Below are 27580 nucleotides of genomic sequence, written 5' to 3'. Positions count from 1 at the left end.
CTGAGCAGCACGGTTTAGTGTTTCTCTGCTCAAACACACCAATCAAACCCACTGCAAGGTTGAAATTATAGTGTTAGAGTGGCTAACCTTTTCAGTCCACGATATGGCAGAAATACAGGATGTAATGATACGTGAATGTACCACAGTAAATGATATGTGAAACAATGTTCAGCTTTGCCATTTGGAATGAAAATGTTTGCTAATCCTGATCAGCACTATTTAGTATTCCCTACTGAAACACAGGTAAACACCTTGATTTAAATGATAGATTATATTTTTTTCAGACATGGAAAATGTTAAAACATGAGACACACTTCCATCACCTAGACAAAACTCTAATGTAAACAGCCAGAAAATGTTCCAGCATGTAGCTTTCAAAACGAGAAGGGATATAATCGGACACGTTTATGAATGACGCCTGGTGTTATTGAATTTACAACTAATTCAATCCATAAGAAGTGGTGTCACATTTGGCTGTAAAAATAAATAAATAAATAAATAAATAAATAAATAAATAAATAAATAACTCTAAAAAGTAACAGCTTTTGCATTTCTCTAAGCATTATATCCAGCTATCTGCACTCTATAATTATTGTGTTTAAAGCCGGATGTCCTGCAGAAATAGTATGTCAACATAGTACGGCATGTTCTATGTTCTACTCCAGGCTATTCATTGCTTCTTGGTAAACAAATGCAAGTCCAGAGTTTGTGTGTTTGTTTGTTTGTTTGTTTGTTTAAATAAATAAATAAATAACCAGTTTGTCATCAGGACAGGTGAATAACTTTCACGAGTTAATTGAGAATATAGTTTACGCGACTCTGTTTGACTTGTATCGTTGCCAGTAATTAGCTTCTTATCTCCAGCCGTCGGAAACACAATGAGACGTGATGAGCAGTGAATATTCAACTCACCCCATTAGCCAGTCCATGTTGCTGGTGATGCCAGCGGGAGATGTCCAGCCGAGGTCCCGTTAAGCCGTGCGTTATCTTATAAGACACCTCACACCGGCTGAGTGTGCACTTGTCCTCACTGCGTCCCAACACTTGCAAGATGTCACTCTATGTCAATTCAGAGCACGATCAAGCCGAGGGAGAGATGTGACAGTGTAGATCCAAGAAAGCGGATGGGATGAGAATCAGGCTGCATGGACTTAGGAAGTGAAAGACGCCGAAATCGCCGCGGCTAGAAAATGAAAGCCGATTTGCGATAACCCATAAGTGACAAAACTAGTGTGAAGTGTTTGCAAGGGTGCCGGTGTGTCTGCGTGCTGCTGTCCCGTATGCTAGCGTCAACTCCCGAGCCTCTGCCGCTGCAGTAACATTTTCAGCCCCTCTGCTTCACAGGGAATCCGGAAGTAACCACGACACCGACCCTGTCACTAACCGATCCGCGTCCCCTGCCCGATTTGCACCGCGCATGCGCACTATTTCCACACATGCGCACGCGGGTCTCGTAGTGACAGCTCTTCATTCGCGTGCTTGAATCTCAGTTAGTGTAGGAACCGGATCCGTACCCCGAACGCGTAACTCACGATGGGGATGCTGAATTTTTGAAAGTGTAGAAACTGACCCAAAACAAAAAGTCACTTATGTGCCTATTGTTGCTGTTTTAGTAATTACTGTACTGTCCTGTGTTGTTTGCACGTGCACTTCATGTAGAAATGTGTAGGTCTTATTTAGTTCTGTGTCGTCTCATGTGGTTAGTGTGTTGTTTTGTGTAGCGACATGGTCCTAGAGGAACGTTGTTTCGTTTCACTGTGTACAGTACCAGCTGTATATGGTTGAAATGACAGTAAAGCCACTTGACTTGTCTGATTTCTCATGGTGGTGTATATACAGTATGATACATGACTACAAATGAACATGAGGACGGTCAGTTGTAGTCATGTATCATACTGTATGTACACTACCATGAGAGAATAGGCAAGTCAAGTGGCTTTATTGTCAAATGAACAAGAAGACAGCAGTGTTGAAATTTTGTATCTTCAGTGAACAGAGGCAAGACCTGTCAGAAAGTGTTTACAGGAAAATATGTGGAAATACTCGTTTCTTACTGGCTGACAGCTCTCAAGTCTGCCAAAAGCTAGCTCACCTAGTCAGTTAGTATGAACAGAAAATAGATAAGTTGATTTTAACCAATAAAGAGGTGAATCAGGAAGACTAACATCCTCTGATGCTGAGCAGGAAAACAAGGTGTGTAAATTTCTATATGAGTTCCAAATTATGAACATGATATGAGCAGAGCATAAGGAAATATAATGTACTTTACATGGCACTGTAGCAGCTAAACCCATACACTGACAGTTATGCCTCCCCTTAGCTAGCGACACCAAACTAGCCTAGTCTCATGTTAGATAGCAAAAAGTTTGATATTTTTAAAGGTCTGGTAGGTCTGTAAACAGTGAAAACACCAGAGGCAAGTTTTATGATGAATCCAACTTTTTGTCCAATTTTCAAGTTTTTTAAGCAATTAGCCCTCACATGCAAAACAACAACAACAACACAAATGCATAGAAACAGTCTATTTAGAAGTACATTTAAAAAGTTTTTTTGATGGAGAAGAATCTGGGCTCAGCACCAGATGATTAACAGTCTAGCTAACGCCCCTGGCTGTGATGCCTGTCCATTGCAAGTCACCACTTATTCACAGTTAGACAAGGATGAATTACATTCATGCCCAACAAAGCCAGAGCCGCGACTCTTAATAACTGTCCAGAGTCAAAGGGTCAAAAAGTCTCCCTGAAAAAAAAAACCCTGAAGAAATTGCTTACATATTAACGTTGATGATTTTTATATATCTGAATCCTGATTGTTTTTGTTATTTTAAGTGTCATCTAACATCATGTCCTACCAGCAGTCAGGGAGGAGTCCATCTCTGCACTTAGGCACAGTTTATTTAAGCTAATTTAGCTATTTTAGCTACTGCCTTTTTTTTGGAGTTTGGTAGAAACCAGAGAACCCAGAGGAGCCTGAATGTCATGGAAGAACATGCAGCTCTGGAACTGTGAGGTGGTAACTCTACCCCATGCACCACTACACCACCCACAACTGAGGCTACAAAATGTAATTTCAAATTGGTAATTTAAAAAAAAATTAAACACTTTCTAAATGTTAAAGACTACAAATGTCGTTTTCTTATTGCAGGATTGTATTTAGAAATGCTCTGGATGAATTAACAAATCTTAGTACAGTGGTGAGGATGTCCACATGGGACTAAAATCTTCTCAGAGTTGTCCAGAGGAAAGAAAATGATTACAGAGTAACAACTACGAAAGATCAAATTATCCTAAGGTACCATGCAAAGCTAACGCTGTCCTAATAGTGCGTACGTTTAAACAAACTTTGTATAAAAATGGGGGAAATAATAACTAAATTAATGCCTGATTGGACAGATAACGTTTGCTAAGTCACGTGCTCCATTGACTACAAGTGAAAAATATAACCACAAGATGGCGCTGTAGCCGAATTCAAACGGCTGCATGATAAACTGAACTGCATACTGTAATAGACAAAGATATATCATAGTTCTTTGACACTGTGGAGTAGAATATCAAACTACAAGTATAATGTAGAAATACTGGCTATATTTTAGACTGGTCCTTTCAGTTCAGCTATAACTTTTTTATTTTGTAATATTTTTGGAAGACTATGTACATGATTTGATTATGTGATTTGGTGGCACTTTGGGGCTCACAATAGGTACTGAATTTATTTAGGAAAGGACACATCTGTCATTAGTTTTTCCTCCAGTGCGTTCCTATTTAAGTGTTTTATATATATATATAAGTAGTATGTCTTAATATTGATCTAGGCTTAAGATGTTTAGTATTTAGCCTTCACCTATGAGGGGTAGCATATTCAGTAGCGTATGATCTGTTACAGCAAAGTTCTGTAAAGAGAGGTGAATTATGGAATCTCCACTCAGATTTGAATCCAATTTCTATAACAAACACTGTGAGAGGATGTTACATGGGGAGCTTACACACTACAGCCAAGACCCCTTCACATTTCTGCCATATGGGATATGGTAGCAGAGCATGAAGTCCACTATCCCCAACCTGATCAGAGAGGGCGTAAGCCCCAACTCTTTCTCCTGATTTCATCTCATCACATTTTCACTTTAGAAACATTGATTGAACTTCAAGAAGCCATTTGCATTGTTAGTTGTGTAGTGCACTTGAATATCTCTGTATTTGCCTAATGCTTTTGACAATATATTACTTCTCGCTCCAGATAAACTGTTACAATTTAATTGCTGTCTTATATTTGTTGTGTTATTTTTATGTATGCATGATAGACTGAGCACAAAAGCTGTTACATAACATTTTTATGAGTGTTTATTCTTCTGCTACTTTTTAAATTGTCAGTCTGAAAAAGCCGTAACTAAACCCAAAAACCACATTTTGTAAGTAACATGTTATCAGTATATTTTGTATATTAAGTACTGTATATGACTGATTATTTCATAATCTGATTAATCCCAAAGATAATGTTTAAACTAATACTACTAAATAACAGCATATCGTATTTCTGCATGACTAAGAGTAAGTGATAGAGGGCACCATCAGCCCAGTAACAGTAAAGTCATTTTGTTTCATTGCAGATTAATGTGATGCTAATCTAATTAATTTATGATACATAACAAATTAAGCAAATAATAACCATAAAAGGACAATACTAAGAATGTACTGAGGTGTGATAGCCATTGCTGTTATTTTAATTCAGCCAGCTAAGTTCTTCATAATATGCACGGATTACACAAAAATAATCGTTGATAGAACAACAGATGAGATTTTATGTAAAACACTTCCATGAGATTTGGGCCAACACAATGCCTACAACAAGCCCTGTTGTTTTTATCTTTAATTAATAAATTGTTTCAAGCACTCACCATTTTCAGAGAGTCAATTTGAGGAGAGAGTCAACAAGAAAAAGAGCAGATGTAGCTCTGATGTAACAACACTGAAAGTTTCCATATATAAACACTGGGAATCAAGATGAGCCTGGAACACAACATGTCTACGGCTGGGAACAATCACGAACACACACCACACGCACACGCACACACAAACACTCAGACACACACATACACACACACACACTCACACAGACACACACACACACACACGCACACACACACACTTACTTGCCATTATTAATACATCTAATACATGCTGAAATACACCTAAAACTAACCCAAATATTAATCTCAATAACCAAAAGGAAATAATTTAGCATTACCATTTGGCTCTTTTTGCAAAAAAAGGAGTTTTCCTCATGGGAATGAGCCAAAAGGTCAACACTGTCATATTCCTATCCTTGTGGAGACATTTGGTCCCACCAAGATATAAAAAACATACCAACACACACAGAAAGTATGGCATTATTATTTCAATGTCTTAACAAGTGACAAACATTAATGATCTTAAAGTAAAATATGCAAAATAAATAAATAAATAAAATAAAAAATTTAAGCAGCCTGAGAACACATCAGAGATGAACTCAGTGCCTGACTGATGCCAGTGGGGATTTTGGTGCTGAAATAGCTGACAAACAGAGGAATCTGTTGTGTTTCAATGATAGTGTATCATCATGCAGTCATAGTCAGCTGCTCTTCAGTTATCATAGATTTACACAAGCATTAGTCATCGTTATCTCTCCATAAAAACATCTATACAGGAGCAAACGGAAAGTATACAGATGTTTTATATAGAGGTTAGACAGTGCATTATATAGGACATATGGGGGTTAGACATGAGGGTAGACAGTGGTGGAAAAAAAGATAAGTGAATGGGCTAGGCTGTGACAAAATCTTACTCAGGTAGCAAGTCAGTAAATCAAAAAGTATAGCAATTAAGTAAAACGGAAATAATGTATGTAAGTAATGTAATAATGAAAATTCAGAATATTCAGATTCAGATACTCAGTTACTATTAAGAGATGTACGAAAGTTAATGTTAGGGTTACCTTTTCTTAATTAAATCCAACACTTGAACAAGGTCATGTTTTCATTTTACTTTTGATTTTTGTCAAATCCATCCATCCATCCATCCATCTTATTGCCCTCATGGTGGAAATGGGCATTTTCAGTGCTTGTGCTATTTTCTTATAGCCACTTCCCATTTTGTGAAGCTCAACAACCTTTTGCCACACATCACAGCTATAACCCTTGGTCTTACCAATTGTTATGAATGATTAAGGGAATGTTGCCTGTGTTACCTCACATTTCTACCCCTGTGAAACAGGAAGCCATGGTTGAACAATTTCCTGTTCCTAGTCACGTTTTACTGAGCATCTTGGAGAATCTGACACAGTTCTTGTTGAGACTTTGACTGTTGCACTTGCTTTTTATCACAGCAAAACCCAGTAGCCTTCATTAAGTTTTTGTCTGAAAAGTGTCTCTTATGTAACAAGATGCTTTCTTTATTGATATGCAAACATTTTTTTCTGTAAGATCTTTGGGGAAAGTAATGTTTGGAAATCTAAAATGTTTTTGTATGGACTCAATATTGCTGAATTCATTATATATGCAGTGGGGGAAGTATTGGACAACATCACAACATTAAAGTCCATAAATAAAGTTATGTGTAATAAAGTGGAATGTGTAACACAGGAAAAAAGTATTGAACATGCTAAGAACAAGCAGTTCTCCAAGGCAAGGTAAAGCAAAGAACCATCAGAAATCCACAAGTAATTATACCCCATATCTGTACAAATTAATATCAGCTGGGTTAGTAAATTGGTGGTCTATAAAAAGGCTTTTCGTTACCAAGGTGTCACACAAGAAACATCTCATGATGGGTAAAAGCAAAGAGCTCTCCCAAGACCTTCACAACCTTATTGTTGCAAAACATATTGATGGAATCAGATACAGACGTATTTCAAAACATCTGAATCCTCCAGTAAACACCACTGGGGCCATTATCCACAAGTGAAAGCAACATCACTCCGTCATCAACCAGCCACGCACAGGAGCTCCTTGCAAGAATAGTCAGAAGAGTAGCCCAAGAGCCAGGAACCACTCAGAAAGAGCTCCAGAAACACATGAAGACAGCAGGTGCCATCATCACAGAGAAAACAATAAGCAATGCACTCCACTGCTCATGCAGGCATGTCGAAGCTTGTTTAAAGTTTGATAAAAGTCATTTGGACAAGCCTATGAAATACTGGGAGAGTGTAGTCTGGTCAGAAGAGAGCAAATTTAACTTTTTGGCTCTCATACTACGCACCATGTTTGGAGAACAAATGGCACTGCACATCACCCTAAAAACACTATACCAACAGTGAAGTTTGGAGGTGGAAGCATCATGGTGTGGGGCTGTTTTTCATCGCATGGTACTGGCAGACTTCATATAATTGAAGGAACGATGGATGGATCATTTACCGGGAGATTCTTGAGAAGAATCTGCTGCCATCCACCAGGATGATGAAGATGAGACATGGGTGGACCTTCCAGCAGGACAACGATCCAAAGCATACAGCAAAGGAAACTCTCAATTGGTTTCAGAGAAAAAAATATCAAGGCGTTAGAATTGCCCAGTCGATCACCTGACTTTAATCTAATTTAACAAGATTTTAAGACAATACGTTTAGAAGAATGGTCCAAAATCACACCTGAATACTGCGGCCGATTCATTTCTTCATACAGGAAGGGTCTTGAAGCTGTCATTACAAACAAAGGCTTCTCCACTAAGTATTAAATAAATTTCAGTTAGAGTGTTCAATACATTTTTCCTGTGTCATTCCACTTTATTACACATAACTTCATTTATGGACTTTAATGTTTGGATTTCTTGAGTTAAAACCAAAATCTGGTGAAAATTTCATGTGAATAACCTCATTGGAAATATATTTACTGAAAAAAAATGTTGACGCGTTCAATACTTATTTCCCCCACTGTATATATATATATAGTTTTTTTTTTTTTTTAAATAATTGAGTAGGAGTACAAGTATTAATTTTTATTATTATCAGGTAAAGTACAAATCCCCTAAAATTATACTTGATTAGAAAAACGAGCAGAATTATTCTCTAGATCTAAGACCAGATGAGCGAGACAAGGGTTTGTTTAGGGAACTAAAGAAGGCAAGGAGTGAGATAAAGATCCCTAGCACAGAGGGAAAACAAAAAAAGAATTCCATAGTGGGAAGAGGGGAATTTCTCCCTCCACTTTCCCACCAGACTGAGAGTGCGCCTGTACACACAGTAGGCTTACTCACTGCTGGGCATCACCTTGACCTCCAGCTCTCACTGCACTGTTTGTTTGTGTCTGTCATCTTGTGGCATTCACCAGTGTAACAGTGCCCTTTGCCACAGATTTACTTCATCTTTACTTTCAGTAGAGACCTTTATTAAAAATAAAAATAAAAATGAAGCAACGTGCAGAGGTGAGACATAACAGTACAATTACTTTGTTACTGTACTTAAGTATCTGTATATCTCTATATTCATATATTTTAATGTCATGAGGTGTCTGTACCATTACACAGATTCAAAGAGTTAATCTAAATGACTATAAAATGCAAACTTTCACATATGTGACAACAGGAATGAGGTCTAATACCCATCACTCTAATCAATCTGTTGCTATACACCAATCAGCCATAACATTAAAACCACCTGCCTAATATTGCGTAGGTCCCACTTCTGCCGCCAAAACGGCTCTGACCCCTGGAGGCATGGACACTACAAGACCTCTGAAGGTGTGCTGTGATATCTGGCACTGAAATGTTAGCAGCAGACCCTTTAAGTCCTCTAAGTTGTGAGGTGGGGCCTCCATGGATCAGACCTGTTTGTCCAGCACATCCCACAGATGCTTGATCGGATTGAGTTTGGAGCAATTTTTGCAGAGTGGCAGGGCACAGTATCCTGCTGAAAGTGGCCACTGCCATTAGGGAATACCGTTGCCATGTAGGTGTGTACCTGGTCTGCAACAATGTTTAGGTAGGTGGTACGTGTCAAAGTAACATCCACATGAATGCCAGAACCCAATTTTAGCCAGCAGAACATTGCCAAGAGCATCACACTGGCTCTGCCGACTTGCTTTCTTTGCATGGTGCGTCCTGGTCCTATCTCTTCTCCAGGTAAGCGATGCACATGCACCCAGACGTCCACATGTTGTAAAAGAAAATGTGATTCCATTGCTCCATGGTCCAGTTTTGATGCTCATGTGACCATTGTAGGTGCTTTCGGCAGTGGACGGGGTCAGCATGGGCACTCTGACCAGTCTGCATCTACACAGCCCCATATGCAGCATGCTGCAATACACTGTGGCCTGACACCTTTGTATCATAGTCAGCATTAACTTTTTCAGCAATTTGTGCTATAGAAGCTCTTCCATGGGATCGGACCAGACAAGCTAGCCTTCACTCCCCACATGCATCAATGAGCCTTGGGCGCCCATGACCCTGTTGCCCGTTCACCATTTGTCCTTCCTTGAGCCGCATTTGGTAGGTACTAACCACTGTATACCAGGAACACTCCACAAAACCTGCTGTTTTGGAGACGCTCTGACCCAGTTGTCTAGCCATCACAATTTGGCCTTTGTCAAAGTCACTCAAATCCTTACACTTTCCCATTCTTCCTGCTTCAAACACATCAACTTTGAGAACTGACTATTCACTTGCTGCCTAATATATCCCACCCCTTGACAGGTGCCACTTTAACAAGATAATCAATGTTATTCACTTCACCTGTCAGTGGTTTTAATGTTATGGCTGATCTGATTACTCCAAAGACTTAGAGCTCTTTCTTCAGAGCTCCTTTTTCAGTGTCATTCCCTTCCCTCTACAGCAATAACAATAATATTTACAGCTAATATAATATTTATAACTAAAAAGGGTAGATAATTCTCCTTTAAATGATGATTCAATGTTAGTGAAAGTATAGGAAGTATCTGACACACAAAACATATTCCTATCAGTGGAGTTTAAGCCCATTCACGTATGAGCTTTGGTACATAATTGTAAGGATAATCTGAAGGCAATGCTTAAGCTCTCACCTTGGCAGGAACAGTTGAAGATTAGCCAGTTAAGCCTCAGCCATCTGATTTACCCAGTCACACACTTGCTCCTGGTCTTATCCAGGTAACCAGAACCAAACCCTTGTTGCGTTATCTCTGCAGAACACAGTTGTTTTTTATTAACATGCAGTTAAAGAGTTTCAACACGAGTTGAAATTCTTGAATTTTGGAAATTGGATAGAAACCTAAAGCAAAATAAGCTGAAGAAATGTTTTAATATCTGAATCAAGAACGGCTGTAGCAGATCAGTCAGTTTTATCTACAGACTGCAGTACTGCAGACTCCTGTATACTATACTATAATAACATACTAGACATATTCCCTTGATTGTGGATTTTAATGTCATCATTTATTTGACTTCAATCACTTGGCTCCTTCTAAAAGCTGCAACAAAAGGGTATTTTATCTGATAATATTTTGAATATACAGTAATTCATTTAATATTTCTTATGATGAAATTATGATAAGTTCTAGTAATTTTTTATTTATTTTTATTTTATTTTTTTTACAACTTTCAAGCTTGAAATTGTCTAATGGCAGAGGATGCTGCTTATTTCAAGAATGTTTTTTGAGATGTTAAGTATGGATAAAGGAGGCACTGACACCAGCTCATATTTTATGATGTTTGTATTTTTGTTTCATCTTCACAAAACAGGTACAGGGGAGGAAAAAGCCATTGAATAGAACCTGAGGTATTTTGCGTCAAGCAGCCTAAGGTATTAGGATTTTCTCTGAAAAAGTTCCCTATTTCAATTATTCTTCTAGATACGTTGCTATTTACACAACATAATAATAATAATAATAATAATAATAATAATAATAATAATAATAATGTTGCCAACAATTAAACAGTTTCAGCAAAAAGGACAGCCTGCATCTTTTCATTACATGTCTTAAATAATAACAATATGTTTAAAAATATAGAGGTGATGAAATAAAAGGAAATACAGGCAATGTGTAACACAAGGAAAGAAAAAGAACAAACAGCAGCAAAAGTACAAGGACAAGGGTTTGCTATACAGAGTAGCTAACTGAGAATACATCCAATCCATAAATAAATAACCAATCATCCCACAGCAAAGGGGCAACACCATCCACATGTACAGACATGAGAGACTCTTTCAGTGGGATTTCCTTAAACCTTTGGAACACATAAGAAAAAAGAGAGAGTTAATTACATAGAAAAATTGCATGTGGGTGTGGAAAAAAGAGTGAGTGAGAGAGAGAGAGAGAGAGAGAGAGAGAGAGAAGACAGCAAATAAGAGAAAGAGTGAGAGGATGAGAGTTGTGCAGGTACCCAGAGCTCAGAGAGGGGACTTGTGTGCACTTCACCTGAGCTGAACTGGAGCATCATGTGCCATCATTCTACTACACCACATCAATGTTGCCTCCATTTAACCCAACACAAACCTTTCCAAAAGTAAAGATAAATAGAATATATGACTGGTAGGCACAGCTAATGAATTGAGTTAATACCATAATTTGGAACATAACTTCTAAGTTCATTTTAATATCTCCTGCAGACAAAAGAGTGAAGGAAAACAAGATCGACCTTGTTCAAAAATACTCATCTGTTTGATGGTTTGGGTTCAAAAAGTTCCACTGTCATTAGTCACTCACACTTCATCCATAAACAGGCCCAAGCTCACAATAAATAACATAAATATTAAAAAAAAAAAAGGAGGGGAGGAAGGGGGGGAGAGGGATTGGGGGGTGGGGGGGGTGGGGGGGTGTTGGACAAACATTAATCCATTAGAGTCTCTCAACATTTTCACGTATGTGCTTATAGATAAAACAGGTCCATTCCTTAAAATGATAATCATTTTGAGAAGCCAGGATATCATATGGATCATTTCTTATTATTTTAGATTATACATGCTTTACAGGGTTATTTTATTTCAGAGCAAAAAGGATGGACAGATACTAAACTGAAACAGTGCCAGCATGTAAAAGTTCAGGACAGGTGTCGTGTAATGCATCAGGGTTTGTAAAAGATTTGTGGTACCCTTATGATGAGATGTTTCATAATCTCTTTCTTAAAGCAACAGAAAGTGCATTACAAAATACCAGATAAATTCATTTTAACAATCACTCTCCCTTACAGTTGAAAATAAAGACATAAGATGAAGAAAAGAGCATATATTGCTTGTAGTTGTGTATCAGTTTTGTGAATGAGTTCATAAATACCTTGTAGTCAAAAACTGAGGTCAACACCAAAAAAAAAAGAAGGATCCACAATCATTATATTATTTCTCATTACCAGAATGAACAGATAAAATAAATTAAAACTATAATTGAGAACCAAAAAATGTAAAATGTCCATTAAGAGCTATGCATGGTGTGTTTAATATTCATCTGTAGGGAAACCAGCAGCCTCGTATACGGCAGCATGCTCGGTGTGAGAAAGGTGGGTGGTAGTTCTTTTCATGCCCACCCGTAGTACATTGTGTGGGGGCTGAAATCAGGGAAAAGGTAAAGAACAAACACAGAGAAGAAAAAACAGTAGGCACTGCAGGAAAACTTCCACAATGCTTTTTTTTCATAACGTCCCTGCATCCTCCTCCAGGATTATTTACTGGCATTCAGGAGCAGGGGGGAACAAAAGCAGTGCACAAAGAAGCCTTCATCTGTTCAGTACAAGTCTATGCCAGGGCTTCAAGTGTGTCGGTAGAGGTCCCTTGAGCTGTGGATGTGTGAGTCCACCGAGTCTGTGTGAGAGTAATACCAGATGCAAGTGTGACCAGAGGACACTGAGCCATGCTTTAATCTCAATACACTGTGAGGCTGGTAAAGCTTTTTGTTGGAGACAGAAGTGTCATGTACACTAAGGGTTGGATTCTGCAATCAAATACAACAGTTCTGTTCTTATTCCTCCCAAATTGTTCTGGGATGGTGATGGCTTATAAACAGCGAAGACAGCCTAAAGTCTGCCTGCATCCAGCTCAACTGGCTTGGAGTCTCAGAGACAAACACAAAAAACCATAATTGATTTCTCACAATCCTACACACTAAAACAAATGCTCCTAAAGTCAGGAACTGGTCAGCCATTGCTGTTCTGTCACTCAGTCCTCCCTCAACTGTAAGTGGCACCTGAACACCTCTATGCCCACCAGTGCATCTGTCAGGACACCTCAATGATCTCCATACTGCCTGAGAAGCTGGACTGTTTACCAATCTTGCCAAGCTCCTCCCTTGAACGTGTATCCGAGATTCCATCTTCAAACTCCATCTGACAACTGCGTCGCTTGAACTGTTTGTCGGTACCAGCAGCAGAGCCAGATGTATCCTCATGCCAGCTCGCTCGGGACTCCCGTACCTCTCCCGCCTTCTGACGTAACCGGACAGCCTCACATGGCCCTGGGAGTGCACTGCATCCCAGTGGAGCAAAATGTACTGACGCTGACCCACTTCCTGTGCTAGTCAGTGACTCGTAGAACCATGGGGCATCGCCTGTTGGTGTGACTGGTGTGGTAGCCTGTGAAGTGTCCCGGTGTTTGGTCCACATGGGACCAGTGCCAGCTACAGGCAGGCCAAGTAGCATTGCGGACTTCAGGTTCTCATCCAAGCTTGGGCTCTTGTGTCCGGACAGCGAACGACCAAAGCTCAGGCTCAGAGACTGCACAGGTGAGCTGGCTCCACTGTGCTTATTTTTCCTGCGCAAGCGAACCTTTGCACTGCTTTCAGCCACCGGGCTTGGCGAATCGGATGAGCTGGGGCTGTCTGAACATGGAGACAACTGGCACACACCATTTGAGGACCCTGGACTGGGGCTGTCCAGTTTGCAGAGCTTGGGGACATCCTCAACATGAATGGGAGTGAGGTGGGGACACTGATTGGGTGTGTAGACGGACTTGATGTCTAAAGAGAAGGATCGCTTGAGGCGATTGGTGTCCAGGATGCGCTCAGCTGACAGATTGAGACCATTGAAGCCCTGCTGGAGTGACGAAGGAGATGGCAGCTTGGTCTCCATCTCTGAGATCTCTGACTCACCATCTAGTCGAGTTTTCTCAGGTTTCAATGTGGTTTCTCTTTTTGGTTCCTCTGCCTTGCTGGGCTGCTCATTCTTCTCCTGACCCGAAGACAGTGCCTTCAGCAGACGGAGACCCTTCTCAAACTCAAGAAGCTGGCCCAGGAAGTTAAAGTTTGGTGATATTGAAGGTCTGCGATCTTTAACAAACCTAGTACAAGAGAGAGAAGAACTTTACTATTTCCATTTGCACATGGATAAAGTGCAAACCTTTCGTCAAAAACTTAGGGTCCAGGCATTACCGTTTACATATCTCTATGTGAGTCAGTTCTCTGACTAAGGAAACATCTAATATTACACCATCTCTTAAATAACATGCCATTTAAGCTGCAGAGTGTCAGAGGTAGTATACCTGTATGCCTCATCCGATGACAAGCCCATTGTCTTCATGATGTAAGCAATGGCAATAGTGGCAGACCTGGAGATGCCAGCTAAACAATGGACAATGACTCTGCAGTTGGAAACCTTAGCTTTGTCTGAAAAGGTGGACGAAAACAAACATGAGTGACAAACACAAAAGACAACCAAACACTATACTGACAGGCTAAAGGAAAAGTACATCTAATCTGCAGAAAAACCTCTCCAAAACAATCATGTTCTTCCGGGTACATCCTCAGGGCAAGCTGCTCAATTTTCTGGTCAGCTCCCCACATTCTAGACAAGATCTTTTTCCAAAATCAGTTTTATAACAGTACTCCTAACCCTAGATGAAATAGATCCTAAGCATATAAATCCCAACTATGTGCAGAACCTTACCGATGAACTCATTCGTTTTGTCCAACCAGGGTAAGAGTTTCTCACAATAGTTGTCATTGACAGGAATGCGCATGAAGTGGCTCTCAGAGATGAACTCAGGTTTTGGACATGTGTTGCTGGCATTAAGCACGTATGTGATGCCATTCTGGGCCATCAGATCCTGGAACAATAAAAATATGGCAGCATTGCCCAGTATATAATGTTAAAAACCACATAAGACAAATTCTTGATCAATGCTAAGATGGCACATCAAACAACTGGTCTTGTAGTTAGAAGTTCAGGCAACTAGTGGTGTAAGACTTCATGAGTTAAATAACTGAAGCCCCTCAAATCAGTGGCAAAATATTTCAAATCATAAATTCAGACTAGAAGACTGTTCAATAACTTGTATAGGTGAAAACTTCCACAGTCTCCCCACAACACTAATGCTCTGACTCACCTTGTTAAGCACATCTTTCTGAGAGCCTAGATACAGATGGGGCAGGATGCGTGTGGGGCCCACATTGGCCACAGGCAGACAGGGTTGAGACAGGCTCATGGGTAGTGTGGTCACTGGCTTCCCTTCGCACAGACCTGGGAAGCAGGAGGAGAATGCTGCAAAGCCACCTGTCAAGAAATAGAGTGCAAGAGAGGAAAAAAAAAAACAGGTCAGGAACATGGTGACCTGACTAAAAACAAGTCATGATTGATGTAAAACTATTAGAAGGAGCTGAGAAGGTTGGAACATTTTGAGACTTCTATTAAATACTGTCAGTGTTGAAAGGTATATTGACAGTAATACTGCTTCTATAGCAACACTTAAAACAACAACGTAATCTGTTAAGTGTGATGTGACTCAAAAAGAGTTTTAGTATAAGTAAGCAAAAGCACCATGCAATGAATGATCAAGACACAACATTCCACCTGTATAACTTGGACACCAAACTAGCACATTATGATTAAATTCATGCAGTTCTCATAAAGGACATATTGAATGCTCTGATCACATGAATGAGTAAAAAATGGTGGTGTCTCTTTAAGAGCCAGGCGGTCCCAGTTGTCTCTCTCGCAGCTCGGTTTCCTGAATGACCTAATATCCTCTACTGAACAATCACGTCAGGCGTGGAGAATGAGGGAAGCTACAGGTGTAGGCTATGCACTGAGGCCCCTGATTCAGAAGTGGCTGCAGATACAGTGCCCTTGACAGCCACACACACACATACAGCAGATGCACAGACATTGTACACACATGCAAATGTTTTAAGGTTGCTTAATGCATTCTGGCACTGGATGGAGGGATTAAAAGGAAAGCATTTGTGTGATTAAAGGAAAGCATGAGCCTAATCTCAGAGGAGGTGCATGAGAATCTGGGACATGTTAACCCTGGGAGTGTAAGCACATTAGCACACACACACACACACATACACACACAGACACACACAGACACACACACACACACACACACACACACACACACACACACACACACACACACACACACAGAGCCAGAGAACCATGACATCACTGTGTCTGCACAGCCAGGAAACAGAGCAAAGTGCAAAAGCCATAGTACAGAGAAAAAAGGGAGGGGAGAGAGAGGGAGGAGGGAGAGAACTACAGAGAAGTAAAATGAGTCAAGGCAAATAAAGCCAGAGCTGATAAGCAGGTTTTTAACAAAGAGTCAGCATGGAGTGGCAGAGTATGACATCATCTAGACTTAACACTCGACTGACTAACCGCAGTTCAACAAACAGTAGCCAACAGCCGCGGGCATTTCCAGCTAACGGCCACGCCGAGCACCTGTCTCCCCCACTCTGTATCCAGACTCCTGTTTCTGATATATAGTTTTGATGCCTGGCCCTTTACGACATTGAGTGGCAGCCTGTCTGTTTCCAGCTATTAATGGCAACTGCTGGGTCGATGACATCAGCACAACAGAAGGGGGGTTTCGCATGTCAGGCAGAACAAGGCAGGCCTTGGCGGCTCGATTTGCTCTTGAAAGCCCTGCTGAGGTCTTGTATGCCTGCTGCCCAAATTTTTCATGACCCCCACCCTCTGTTGATCCTCCTGTTCACCTTTGCACCCCAATCCGGTCCCTCCCCCCTAATTCACTCATGTTCATAACCACAACTGCCAGGAGGGTGAGATGACCTCATCGCTTGCATGGGCTGGTCGCTATGTCAACATTTGTCATTAATACCCCTGAGCATGGACTTTCATCCCTCCCCCATTTGGCAAATACTCTGCTGCGAGCTAATAACAGTTTCAATCATCTCAGAATCTAAAACTGTGAAGCAAGGATGTAGAATGTTCCTCCAAAGTAGGAATGTAACATTCCTCATCCTCCTACACACAGAGAAACAGCCTTCAGTCTGAGAGCAGGATGTGTAAGTCCATATCGCAGATCAGGAACATAGAGCACAGAACGGGGAAACGGCAGGAAACAGGAAGGATCTCTTTGAAAGAGAGCTCCAATGACCTTCTTCCTCACTTTTACAGCTCATGTCTGATCTCCTACTTTGAGTCATTCTTAGATGAGCTTTAAATAGCAACCTAAAGAGCAACATGTTCCTGGAGAAAGAAAAAATAACCCTGAAAAACATTCAGCTCCAAAGACACTTGAGCTATTGGAAAAGCCAAACAAAGGAAAATACCATGCATGTTGAAGGCAATGGTGGCAAGTGTTTGAGATCATAGGGATCCCAATTGCGACACAGTGGTTGCTCGGCCTACATTTAATAATTACAATAAATGGCTTCAGAGTGGTGCTATGGTCTAAGCATTCACCCTATCATTGGGGCATTAAGAACACCATAATCGTCTATGGCCAGGAGTCCAAGAGGATAATTGGTCCTGGTCTCTGGGTTTTAAGGCTGGCTTCTTTCTATACATATTGGCCTTCACTTTTTTAGCTTGCTGGTGCATGGCAGGGCTCGACTGTACACTAGCGCCTTATCATAATTACCTGGTTATGCATGCAGGATGATGATGCTCCTAACTTATTTGCCCACATCATCTCTAGTCATTCTGGGAAAACCCAAGCAGTCCCACAGTGGCATATTCCATGAATAAGCCATCATCCACATATTACACATTGGGAAAACACATTACACATACACAGAAAAAAAAACAAAAAAACAAAAACAAACACTCACTCACTATTCTAATTCCACCCAGACACCCCACTTTCCACAGGTGACATCATTTTTGTCATGTGTATGCATGATTTAATTGTGTACAAGGCAGGGGTGGGGGCTGTAGAGTGATATACGCCAGCACTGGGCCTAAACTGGGCTCCAGCTGAGCTGAGAGCCATTCACACACACTTCCTCTCCACCCTCTGTCTGTCTCTGCCAACTTCTCTCTCGAGTGCCCATCAGTCCATGGCATTTTAGGCTGCACTGTGTTAATTACAGGCAGGTGCAGGGGTTTCTATACCACTGCAGTAGTAATACAGTAGACAAATATTTATCCCGATATGCGAGTTCTTTCAATTTTCCACATTTATCATTTTCTGAGCATTGCGTAAACATTTTAAGGGCCTTTTAATATACATTAAGGGCAAATTCAAGGGAAAATACAACAGCAAATATGAATATGAGTAAATCTAACCAATAATCATAACACAAATAGATGTTATCCTTTGTTAAAATAACATAGAGTGTAAAGGAAGCATTTACACACAGAGTGCATTAACCCTGGTGCCTGACATCAGTCCACTCACCCCACGGCACAAGACCTCCAACACTAGAAGCCTTTCAGTGTGTATCTTTTCAGGCAAACTCTAAAGGCCTTTCCTCACACACACACTCCCATTCACCAGCCCCAATCCAAAAGCATTGATGGAGCTGAATGGAGCTCACAGAGACACACAGAGACACACAGAGACACACACACACACACACACACACACACACACACACACACACACACACTCACCCCCACCCCCTGCTCTTCAGCCTCCAGATGCAGAAGACATGACGCCATTGAGAAGCAGCCTCCATCTGTCCCTCTCCATCTCCATGCGCGCATACACACACACACACGCACGCACACGCACGCACACACTCTTCATTTCCATCTCAATGAGGCCTGTATGACATCATAGCACACATGCATGCCGCACAATGAGGAACATTAAGAGCAGCAGGGTTCGCCTCTGGTGTTCCGTGTCATGCTTCACAGATTAGGAGAGTATAAAGTCCCAAGGCCCTATATAACCAAGCCATTAACTGTTAGTTCTATTACTATTATGGCTGCTCTTCCTAAAAGCAATCCAGCCACCTTACGTGTAACAAACCTCAAATAAAAGTGAATGACTTGATAACAGCAACCGTTTAACCGTCTCTCTGTGACAAAGCACAATGCAAATACAGTGAGTCATATAGGCATACATGCTGCTGTTTGCACAAAGACACACACACACACGCGCACACACACACACTCACATTTGCACATATGTCATAGTGCAAGACACATTGCACGAGGTGTCCTTATCCAGTTGGTGATAGTTTATCAGCATACGTAATTTATCCACTGTGGCTGTTTGGTTAAAGGCCAAGTAGACAGCACACTGTATACAACTTTATCTGTGTAGCATTAAAACCTGGACAACTGTCATTTGATCAAAGAATAAAAAGCATTTTCATGATTTTAAAGGAAAAAAGAAAGAATATAAAAAAAAGAAAAAATATATATAAGAAAAAGAATGAGCAGGTAAATGAAAGAGCATAATAAAGAAAGAAATAAGGAAAGAAAAATGAAGAATGAAAGGAAAAAAGACTAATATTATAGAAGGAAAACAAAAACAAATAAATAAACAAATAAATAAATGGACAAAGTAAAAGAAAGAAAAAAGCAAGCAAGGAAAAAACAGAATATGACAAAACAAAAAATATAAGTAAGGAACAGTAAACAATGAATTTAAAAAGGAATGACAACAAAGGTGTGAGGAGATCAGACAAGGGGGTGTAAAGCCGGTCAGCTCCAGTGTGCCCCATACACACCTCGCAGTTCCCGAGCCTCCTTCATCCTGCGGACTCTGATCTTCAGCCTCATGCCGGTGTGAGGAGGGGGGGAGCAGAAACACTCCTCAGGAGAGGATATGACCACTTCCAGAGACATGCACTCCTCTACACTCCAATCTCACCAAAGTACAGCAGCTCACCACATACAAGGCATGAGAGAGAAACAGGAGACTCCTCGCAAATCCGTGCAAAAAAAAAAAAAAAAGTGGGAACGCAGGTTTGTATGCTGACTTAGCAGGGAGATGGAGGAGAAGAGTGTATCAGCTGGAGGAGAATCAATCTTCTGATAGCGGGTCCTCAGTGTCGACACACACAGCGGATCATTCAGCAATCGTCCTCTGTGTGGCAACTGAAAGTGGAGCTCCCTATTGTTGTACAGCCTGCACTCGCTCACTCAATCGCTCACTCGCTCTCATCAACTGACTTTCCCCTCCTTCCATCCCTCCCTCTCTCTCTCTCTCTCCCTCTCTCGCTCTCTCTCCTCCCTGTGACCTAAGAGTGAATGAGCTCATGTGCTATGAGCACAGGCTTCTCTCTCTCTCTCTCTATTTCGCTCTCTCTGAGCATAATCCTGGCTCATGCATGAGGCATGTAAACCACATTCCTTACTCACCCAGCAAATATGCAGCCACCTTAGAGGCCCCCTTTCAGAAAAACTCACTTCTCATCACAGACCAACAAGCTGTACTAGTCGCGTTCAAATTCTGGAGCACAAGAGAAGTCAAGATTTTTAACAGCACCAGATTCTCACTAATCGTCTGGACTCCATAAAACGCAATGCTAAGGCTGTACTGATTTGAGGGAAGTAATTCCCAGCTGCAGCCTGCGCTCATCCACTTCATCCGTGCCAGAAAAATGACACTTCTTTATTTCCTTTGGCTAGAATGAATGTTGTTTCCGTCACCCTTGCTCTTTTCCAAGAAACTATTACAGTATATTAGCTAGTTCCTGCTATTCCACCAGTTCAATTTAGCATCGTGGGAGCTCGAGTTTACATGCTGATTAAGGTTGATCTTCATTGTCTTAGCCTGCTTGGATGATATTATGAAAGGTCTATTTGCAACTGGAATGGATTACAAGCCACTAAAAACTGCCCAGAGAGATGCTATCATTTGTACTTGGCAAACGCTTTAAATAGGGAGGCTAGTCATTCTTTCCATGTGACCAATTTGCAGAAACAGCCGCAATCCATGCAATGCGCTTTCAAGAACGGCAGTCGTGCGTCAGCGCACTTCTGCGAGAAACCTCCCTTTTAATATAAGCAGTTAAGGGAGTGAAGGAGGCAACACCATTTACAACACGCAGCTAATCTGTTTGTTGTCTGACATCAGCCCTGCATGTTGGCCTAGTAAAAGAATGATGGAAGCATATGGCAGTGTACTGAGGCAGACACAATGCCGCAAGCTTCCTTGGCTCATATCCGGCCCCCCACGCGATGCTCAATTATCCACAGACGCAGAATTGACTATCATCGCATTGGTATGTTGTGATACTTAATGATCATGCACAGGATATGCATTTACTGGTTATTCCTATGGGACATTTTAATGTTACGCTTGATGCCCATCCTGGATAGTCATCAGCTGAACATCATGCCCTCTGATGCTTTTCACTTTAGTCTGTGCATACTACCTGCAAACATCACAGAGGAAGCAGAGTTGAGGTTTGGGAGCCATACTAGACCACAGCAACATTTCAAAAGCATTAAATGATTGTTGGCTGCAAACATGGGCCTCCTGCTGGTGTGTGTGTGTGTGTGTGACTCATAGACTGTAATTGCAATAGGATGTTATGGTGCATGGTAATGCATTGTGATGGCCTGCTTTAGAGACATGTGTGTGTGTGGGTGGGGGGATGTTCAGTGTTGATACTGCCGGTTGTGAGCACATCCCATATGTGATTGGCGGGCGGACTGGAAGATGACGTAATGGCAGTGGAGGCCCCAGCTGTCATGCCTGAGGTGTGAGCTAGTCTCCAGCAGGGGAGCAAAAACTCATGCCTTCCTAGCGGCTCCCATCACTCAATGTGAGCCTCAAGGGGTGTGTACAGGGTGTGTGCACCTGTTCCTCTGTGTGTCTGTGCTCATGTATGTTGTATGTGAATATCATACCAACCCCAAGAAATAAGAACCAGCTGCTGGCTGCACCAACTGAATGTAATCTCTATCGTTATCTCGAACGCAAGCCAAGTTGAAAGTCAATGACCACTATGTTTGAGTTTACAAACTACTATATATATATATATATATATATATATATATATATATATATATATATATATATATATATATATATATACACACATACATACATACACACACACACGTTTGCGCCAAGTGAAATTGTTCTAACATAGCCTTAAGTTATAACTTAAAATTTGCACCCATTCTCTAGTGGAGGCAACGTTTACCATTAATAACTCATTGTTTCTGTTCAAAGCGAACAATGCGGCAGAGTAATTTATATTTACAAATTCGTTTTGTTATCTTTTTAGTTTGTTAAGATGATTTTCCTCATGTGGATCTAGTTTATGATCACTGTACATGGACATCTCACAGGAATACAATGTACCAGTAGGGTTTTTAAGAATACTAAAAAAAAATGTATCATCCTGCATAGCATGCTCTTTCCTTGGGTAATGCAAAATATCTCCAAATTGAGATATTCTTCTCTTAAATGTATGGTTTAGGACTAATTTTTCACCCTGACCTATGTTCAGGTGGTGCAACTGTCTACAGACTACTAGGCATATACAAAAAAAATGTTGTTCATTGCTATCAGCAATGCAAGGAAACATCAGTTATTGGAGGAAACCTTTTGAGGAGCCATTTATATAACCTAGAGCACAGTGGGGCAAGAATACTCTCATTTTCAGAGCCCTGTAGGATCCACCACACAGGATCACAGCTTAAACCAATAATATACCGTGGAACTGCACTTCAACGTCTGGCTGCCTTATGTACACAAAGACGTGAGCGGGCTGCCAGATGAAGTCATGGAAAGAGAGAAACAGGAGCTTTGTGTGCGTGTAGTAGACAGAGGGCTATCATTTTTCTTCCTCCAAACTGACGTAGAGATTCAGTGCATGACAGAGCTATCAGATAAAAAAAAAAAAAGCAAAAAAAAGAGCTTTGGTGCACAGTTCCTTTTTAAACAAAAATGGCAGTTTAAAGTCAACATCCTGAAGCTGTACAGGCGACCACCTGCTAACAGCATTCAATCTAGGACACGTGCCTGAACAAATGCACTATTTTTATTTGCCAATTCTTTCATCATCTTACTCATCTTCAAACTGATCATCTGCAACATTTAAAATGCCAATCAGTCCCTCTCGGGCATATGATACTAGTAATATGCATATTAGTAACAGCATGAGGTCACTCCGCTTACGTTTGACATTAGGACTGCATTTTAAAAATGCTCCACACATGCTTCTAATTGATTAAATACTAGACAAAGGCCAAAATCATGCCAACAAACGACAACTGGTGAAATGAAAAAGTGATGCCAAGTTGCTCCATGTCAGAGCGCTTAAAACTAGATATCAAATTTTATCCTGATTTTCCTTACACTGTAAAAGTGATGCAGAAATTTCTCCCAGACAGATGGCCTGTCTGTCAAGTTACATCCTAATGACCTGAAGAACACTGCTCAGGCAAACTGGAGCTGACAGCAGAATTACTCCCTGCATCCTCGTCTGCTATCAGCTCCTCGTTAATTAGCCACCCGTCACTCTGTTCTCGCTTAGATGCCAGCCCACCGCCAAGACCAGTGATGTGGTCTCAAATCCATCCATCCATTTTCCATACTGCTTATCCTTCACAGTGTCACGGGGGAGCCAGGAGCCTATCCCAGGGAACTCTGGGCACAAGGGGGTACGACACCCTGGACACCCATTACAGGGCACAATCGCACACACTTTCACACACTACGGATAATTTGAACATGCCATTCAATCTACAACGCATGTCTTTGGACTGGGGGAGGAAGCTAGAGTACCCAGAGGAAACTCCTGAAGCATGGGGAGAACATGCAAACTCCACACACACAGGGCGGAGACGGGATTCAGACCCCCAACCCCAGACGTGCGAGGTAAACGTGCCACCGTGCACGTTTAGTCCCCCGCTTTCCCCCTTAATTCCCCATCCGTCCCCCCCAATTTTCCCTGACAATTCATACCAACTACCTAGGTCTCCCCTATCACAGAACAGCTACCAGCTGGGGAGGGTAACACATGCTTCCTCTGAGACATTTGAAGCCAGCCATACAAATTTTTTTTCGCGCTGCTGTTCATGCGGCACGACGGGGCACACAGAGAGGAAAGAGCTATCTGCCCTCTGTCCCCTTACATGAATTCACAAACACTCATGACTGGGTGTTGTGTCATTGTGACTGACAGGGGAGAGAGAGTATGATATCCCCCCCACCCCGTTTTGCACCCTTGTTTTCCGGTATCATAGGGCTTCGAACTCTGTGACTAGTGATCTCTAGTGCCACTAATCCCACTTAAATACTGTGAGCCTCATACAGATAAGAAGGTCTGTCATTGGCTATGCAACTGTCTGTGTGAGAATTAAAACTAATGTCCAAGAACACCAGGTGCATTTCAGATTTAATAAATATTTCCAGGTTTCTTATTAGAAGAAGCAATTTAATTTTTGCGTGCAGAAGCAGCAGCTACTCGAGCAGCACAGTTTACACACTCACTGCATATCTTGTGTACATCCGGAAGATATAAAAGCAACATTAATTGGATAACACATCAGAGCCAAAACAGCACAGTCCTCCAGGTTTCCAAGTGGAACTGTCAAATGTTTAGTGATTTCATGCACAGTGATGTTAAACACACTGACGAGCTCGATTTCTCTTCAAGACCTTCCACTGCCATCATGGGCTTGTCTCGAGTTGAAAATTCTGACTTTACATTTAAAAGTATTTACTAATCTAGAAAATCCAGGAAACTGGTACGCGAAACAGTGTTTTCGGTAGGTTTGAAAGCTACATTAAGGTTTTTGAACATTTAAACACTAACTGTAATAGGAAAACCAGTTAGTATTATTACTTAATAATAGTCTAGAATAGTACACACGTATGCATCTTGAGACACAATGATAGTTTGTTTAGCGAAGGTAGATGGATATATTTATTGCTGGACTATGCTAATGTATGTGCAGAGTGTCAGGATAGTTAAAAAGACTAAAATAACAACATGTGTGCTATTAATTTAATTGTGGCTTGTCTGAACGTGACGTGAGTAAGATTTGAAAATATTAGCACACAAACCCCATCTTTGATATTTCTAATATTAATCTGTAAAATAAATGAATGAAACAAAAGAGATTGTGAGTTGCTCTAGGACCCCATTTGTAAATCAGCTGACCCCATATGGGGTAGAAACCCCTAGTTTGGGATCTCCTTTGGGAGTTGATAAGTTGTTTCACTGCATTCCTTGCAGTAGGTGCAAGAATTGTTAAGCTGCATGTTGTCTGCATAGCCATGAAAGTTGAAACCATGCTCATTAACAAGCAACTATGAGGAAAATTAAAGTTGCTCCAACATAGACCACTGAGGTACTTCATGAAAAATAAACTCTTCATTTTTTAAAATCTCAGGCCAGCTGTCAAATATCAGCTGCGAGACTGCTTGAATAACATAAAAATGCAGTTATAAAAGAGTGCAGTAATAATTTGCAATCTTTATGTAGTACATTATATGTATATAATGTATATATACTTTATAGTACATTATATATTACATTCAGTTGAAAAACTGAAATGAATGGAAAATGCTTCACAAAAAAAAGATTAGAAGGTAAAAACAAAGTATTTCTGATACAGCACATTAAAGAACTGATGTACCATTGCTAATGAACTGCCCATAAAGCTGTCAGACTACAATTCATGACAAATATGAACAAAATATTAACAAAATAAAACAAGCTAACTAAGAATTGGTTATGTATTTTTAAAATCTGGATTCAGACAAAATGTCTTATGTTGAACAAAAACATAATCAGTGTTATGATTAGTGCATGGGCTGTCCTGTTTACTCATAACATGACCCACTAGTCACACATTTGCACAGTTCTTATCTGTCTATCTCCAGAGCCTTGAAATTCATGGAGTGACTATTTGTGGCAGTTGATGTCTTCAACCGAATTACTAACCCTTCTGTATATTTTTAGCTAGTTCCCAAAAAAGGACCGGGTGAACGAAAATTACAGTTCCCAGTTCAGCTCAGACTGCTTCAAGCTATCTCTCTAAAAAAAGAATATGAGCATTCACTGCGCAAGCTGTCATACAGTTCCGTGGTTGCTAAAACCTCAGACAAGCTGTACCTGTGACTACTAGTCACTGTTACACATCAGCACTCCTATGTGTCATACAGTAACACTTGATGTGTGAGTCATAAGTAAGTTCCTCATTTTCATTTAGAAACACCCAAAACAGTAGCTCATATACAGTATAATGACTTTGACAAGTAATCATGAAAGGTACAATATAGATCAACAATTTACTCTGTGTTAATAATAATGGATAATAATGAATAAAATTAATTTTATAGATTATAAAAACCATATAAAAAGAAGCCTGGAAAAGCAATGAAATGTAATGTAGACTTTAAAACGATGAATGGTAGTAGCATAATAACTAACACCAAATGATAACACCAAAAAAAACCCCAATAGAAACCCCCTCCCCCAAAAAACCCCAAAAAGACTGAATTTTAAAACGGCTTATGGATGTACATTTTGATGAGTAAGCTTAACGTACATCTCCAAACATGTTAAACACTGTAAGAAATGTAACCAGTTCTTTTGCTTTTTGTTCATGGGACCATGTGTTTGAAGATCGTGATCATAAATGTGACGCATATCCAGTTAATACGAAGGGGCTGTTTTGTACTGGCGGTAACTTGCCTATGCTGTTTTTGGGTAAGACACTGAACAGTGAACATTACAAAAACCCAGATTAAAGAAAACAAAATCATAAATCAGCATCTTGGCATTGTACAGCATGAGGTAAGGTCTGTAGCTCACAATGTGTCTAAAGAGAAGAAACTGTTGTTTAAGTAACACTGTCAATATGAGAATTAAAAATGAGGTCAGAATCAAGAATAACAGTCAGGCTTTGCAATTTAAATTGACTAACTATTTCCAGGGTTCCTAGGGGTTTTTTTTTTTTTTTTGGTCTTGTGTTGTTGTTTTCAGTAGTCAATTTGTGCCCTCATATTTCTAGGAAATCATGCTGTTTAACAACACTCATTCAATTAGATGCAACAGGTCTAAAGCTGTGTCTTGTCTGAATAAACATGAAAGTGGACCCCATGTGCATTAATAAATAGTAAATAATAGGAAAATAAAAGCTGCCCACGCATAGACCCTTGAGGTACTCCATAAAAAAAGCTCATGTTTTATATTTACATATCTGCCAAGGGGAAGAAAACACTGTTTATTGGTTAGGAATATGTAAAAATCAAACCGGTTTTAAAGTCTGTCTAACATTATATTAGATCTGTAGAGTCACAACACTAAAGGTGTTTTATTAAAGACAATATTACTGTGTTTGTGTTTGGTGGACAGTACTCCAATAATTTATTAATCAAATAAATGCGGGACTTAATGATAATCATGAGATTTAATACACAGTTGATAGAAAAAAAGTTTTTATTTGCATGATCAGTAAAAATATTGCAGTGCCCCTATAATAGAGGCCACTAGAATTTCTAAGGATTCTATATATATGGTATACTTTATTTTTTCTCTCAAACT

General features: G+C 40.4%; 2 protein-coding genes across 4 annotated transcripts in view; both read right to left on the bottom strand.

Annotated features, from left to right (window-relative positions):
- Positions 1–1379, bottom strand: part of mob2a (MOB kinase activator 2a) — a 46744-nt gene extending 45365 nt beyond the window's left edge. Inside the window, exon 1 of the mRNA XM_017485453.3 lies at positions 913–1379. Within this exon, the coding sequence (XP_017340942.1) occupies positions 913–929 (17 nt within the window). The 5' untranslated portion in view covers positions 930–1379. The remainder of the gene's footprint in view (positions 1–912) is intronic.
- A 9251-nt stretch (positions 1380–10630) lies between these two features.
- dusp8a (dual specificity phosphatase 8a) overlaps positions 10631–27580 on the bottom strand; it is a 44982-nt gene continuing 28032 nt past the window's right edge. For 2 of the 3 annotated variants that reach the window (XM_017485456.3, XM_017485457.3), the window contains exons 4-7: positions 15244–15410; positions 14805–14964; positions 14401–14524; positions 10631–14199 (exon numbers count right to left, since the gene is read on the bottom strand). In XM_017485456.3, coding sequence (XP_017340945.1) covers positions 13143–14199; positions 14401–14524; positions 14805–14964; positions 15244–15410 — 1508 coding nt within the window. In that variant the 3' untranslated portion in view covers positions 10631–13142. Of the gene's footprint in view, positions 14200–14400; positions 14525–14804; positions 14965–15243; positions 15411–19789; positions 20737–27580 lie in introns of those variants that run through there. The other variant, XM_017485459.3, reaches the window with a different exon arrangement.

The sequence above is a fragment of the Ictalurus punctatus genome, chromosome 14 (genome assembly GCF_001660625.3).
Source record: "Ictalurus punctatus breed USDA103 chromosome 14, Coco_2.0, whole genome shotgun sequence".
In the NCBI taxonomy this organism is placed as follows: domain Eukaryota; kingdom Metazoa; phylum Chordata; class Actinopteri; order Siluriformes; family Ictaluridae; genus Ictalurus; species Ictalurus punctatus.
This window is presented reverse-complemented; position numbering and strand designations above follow the sequence as displayed.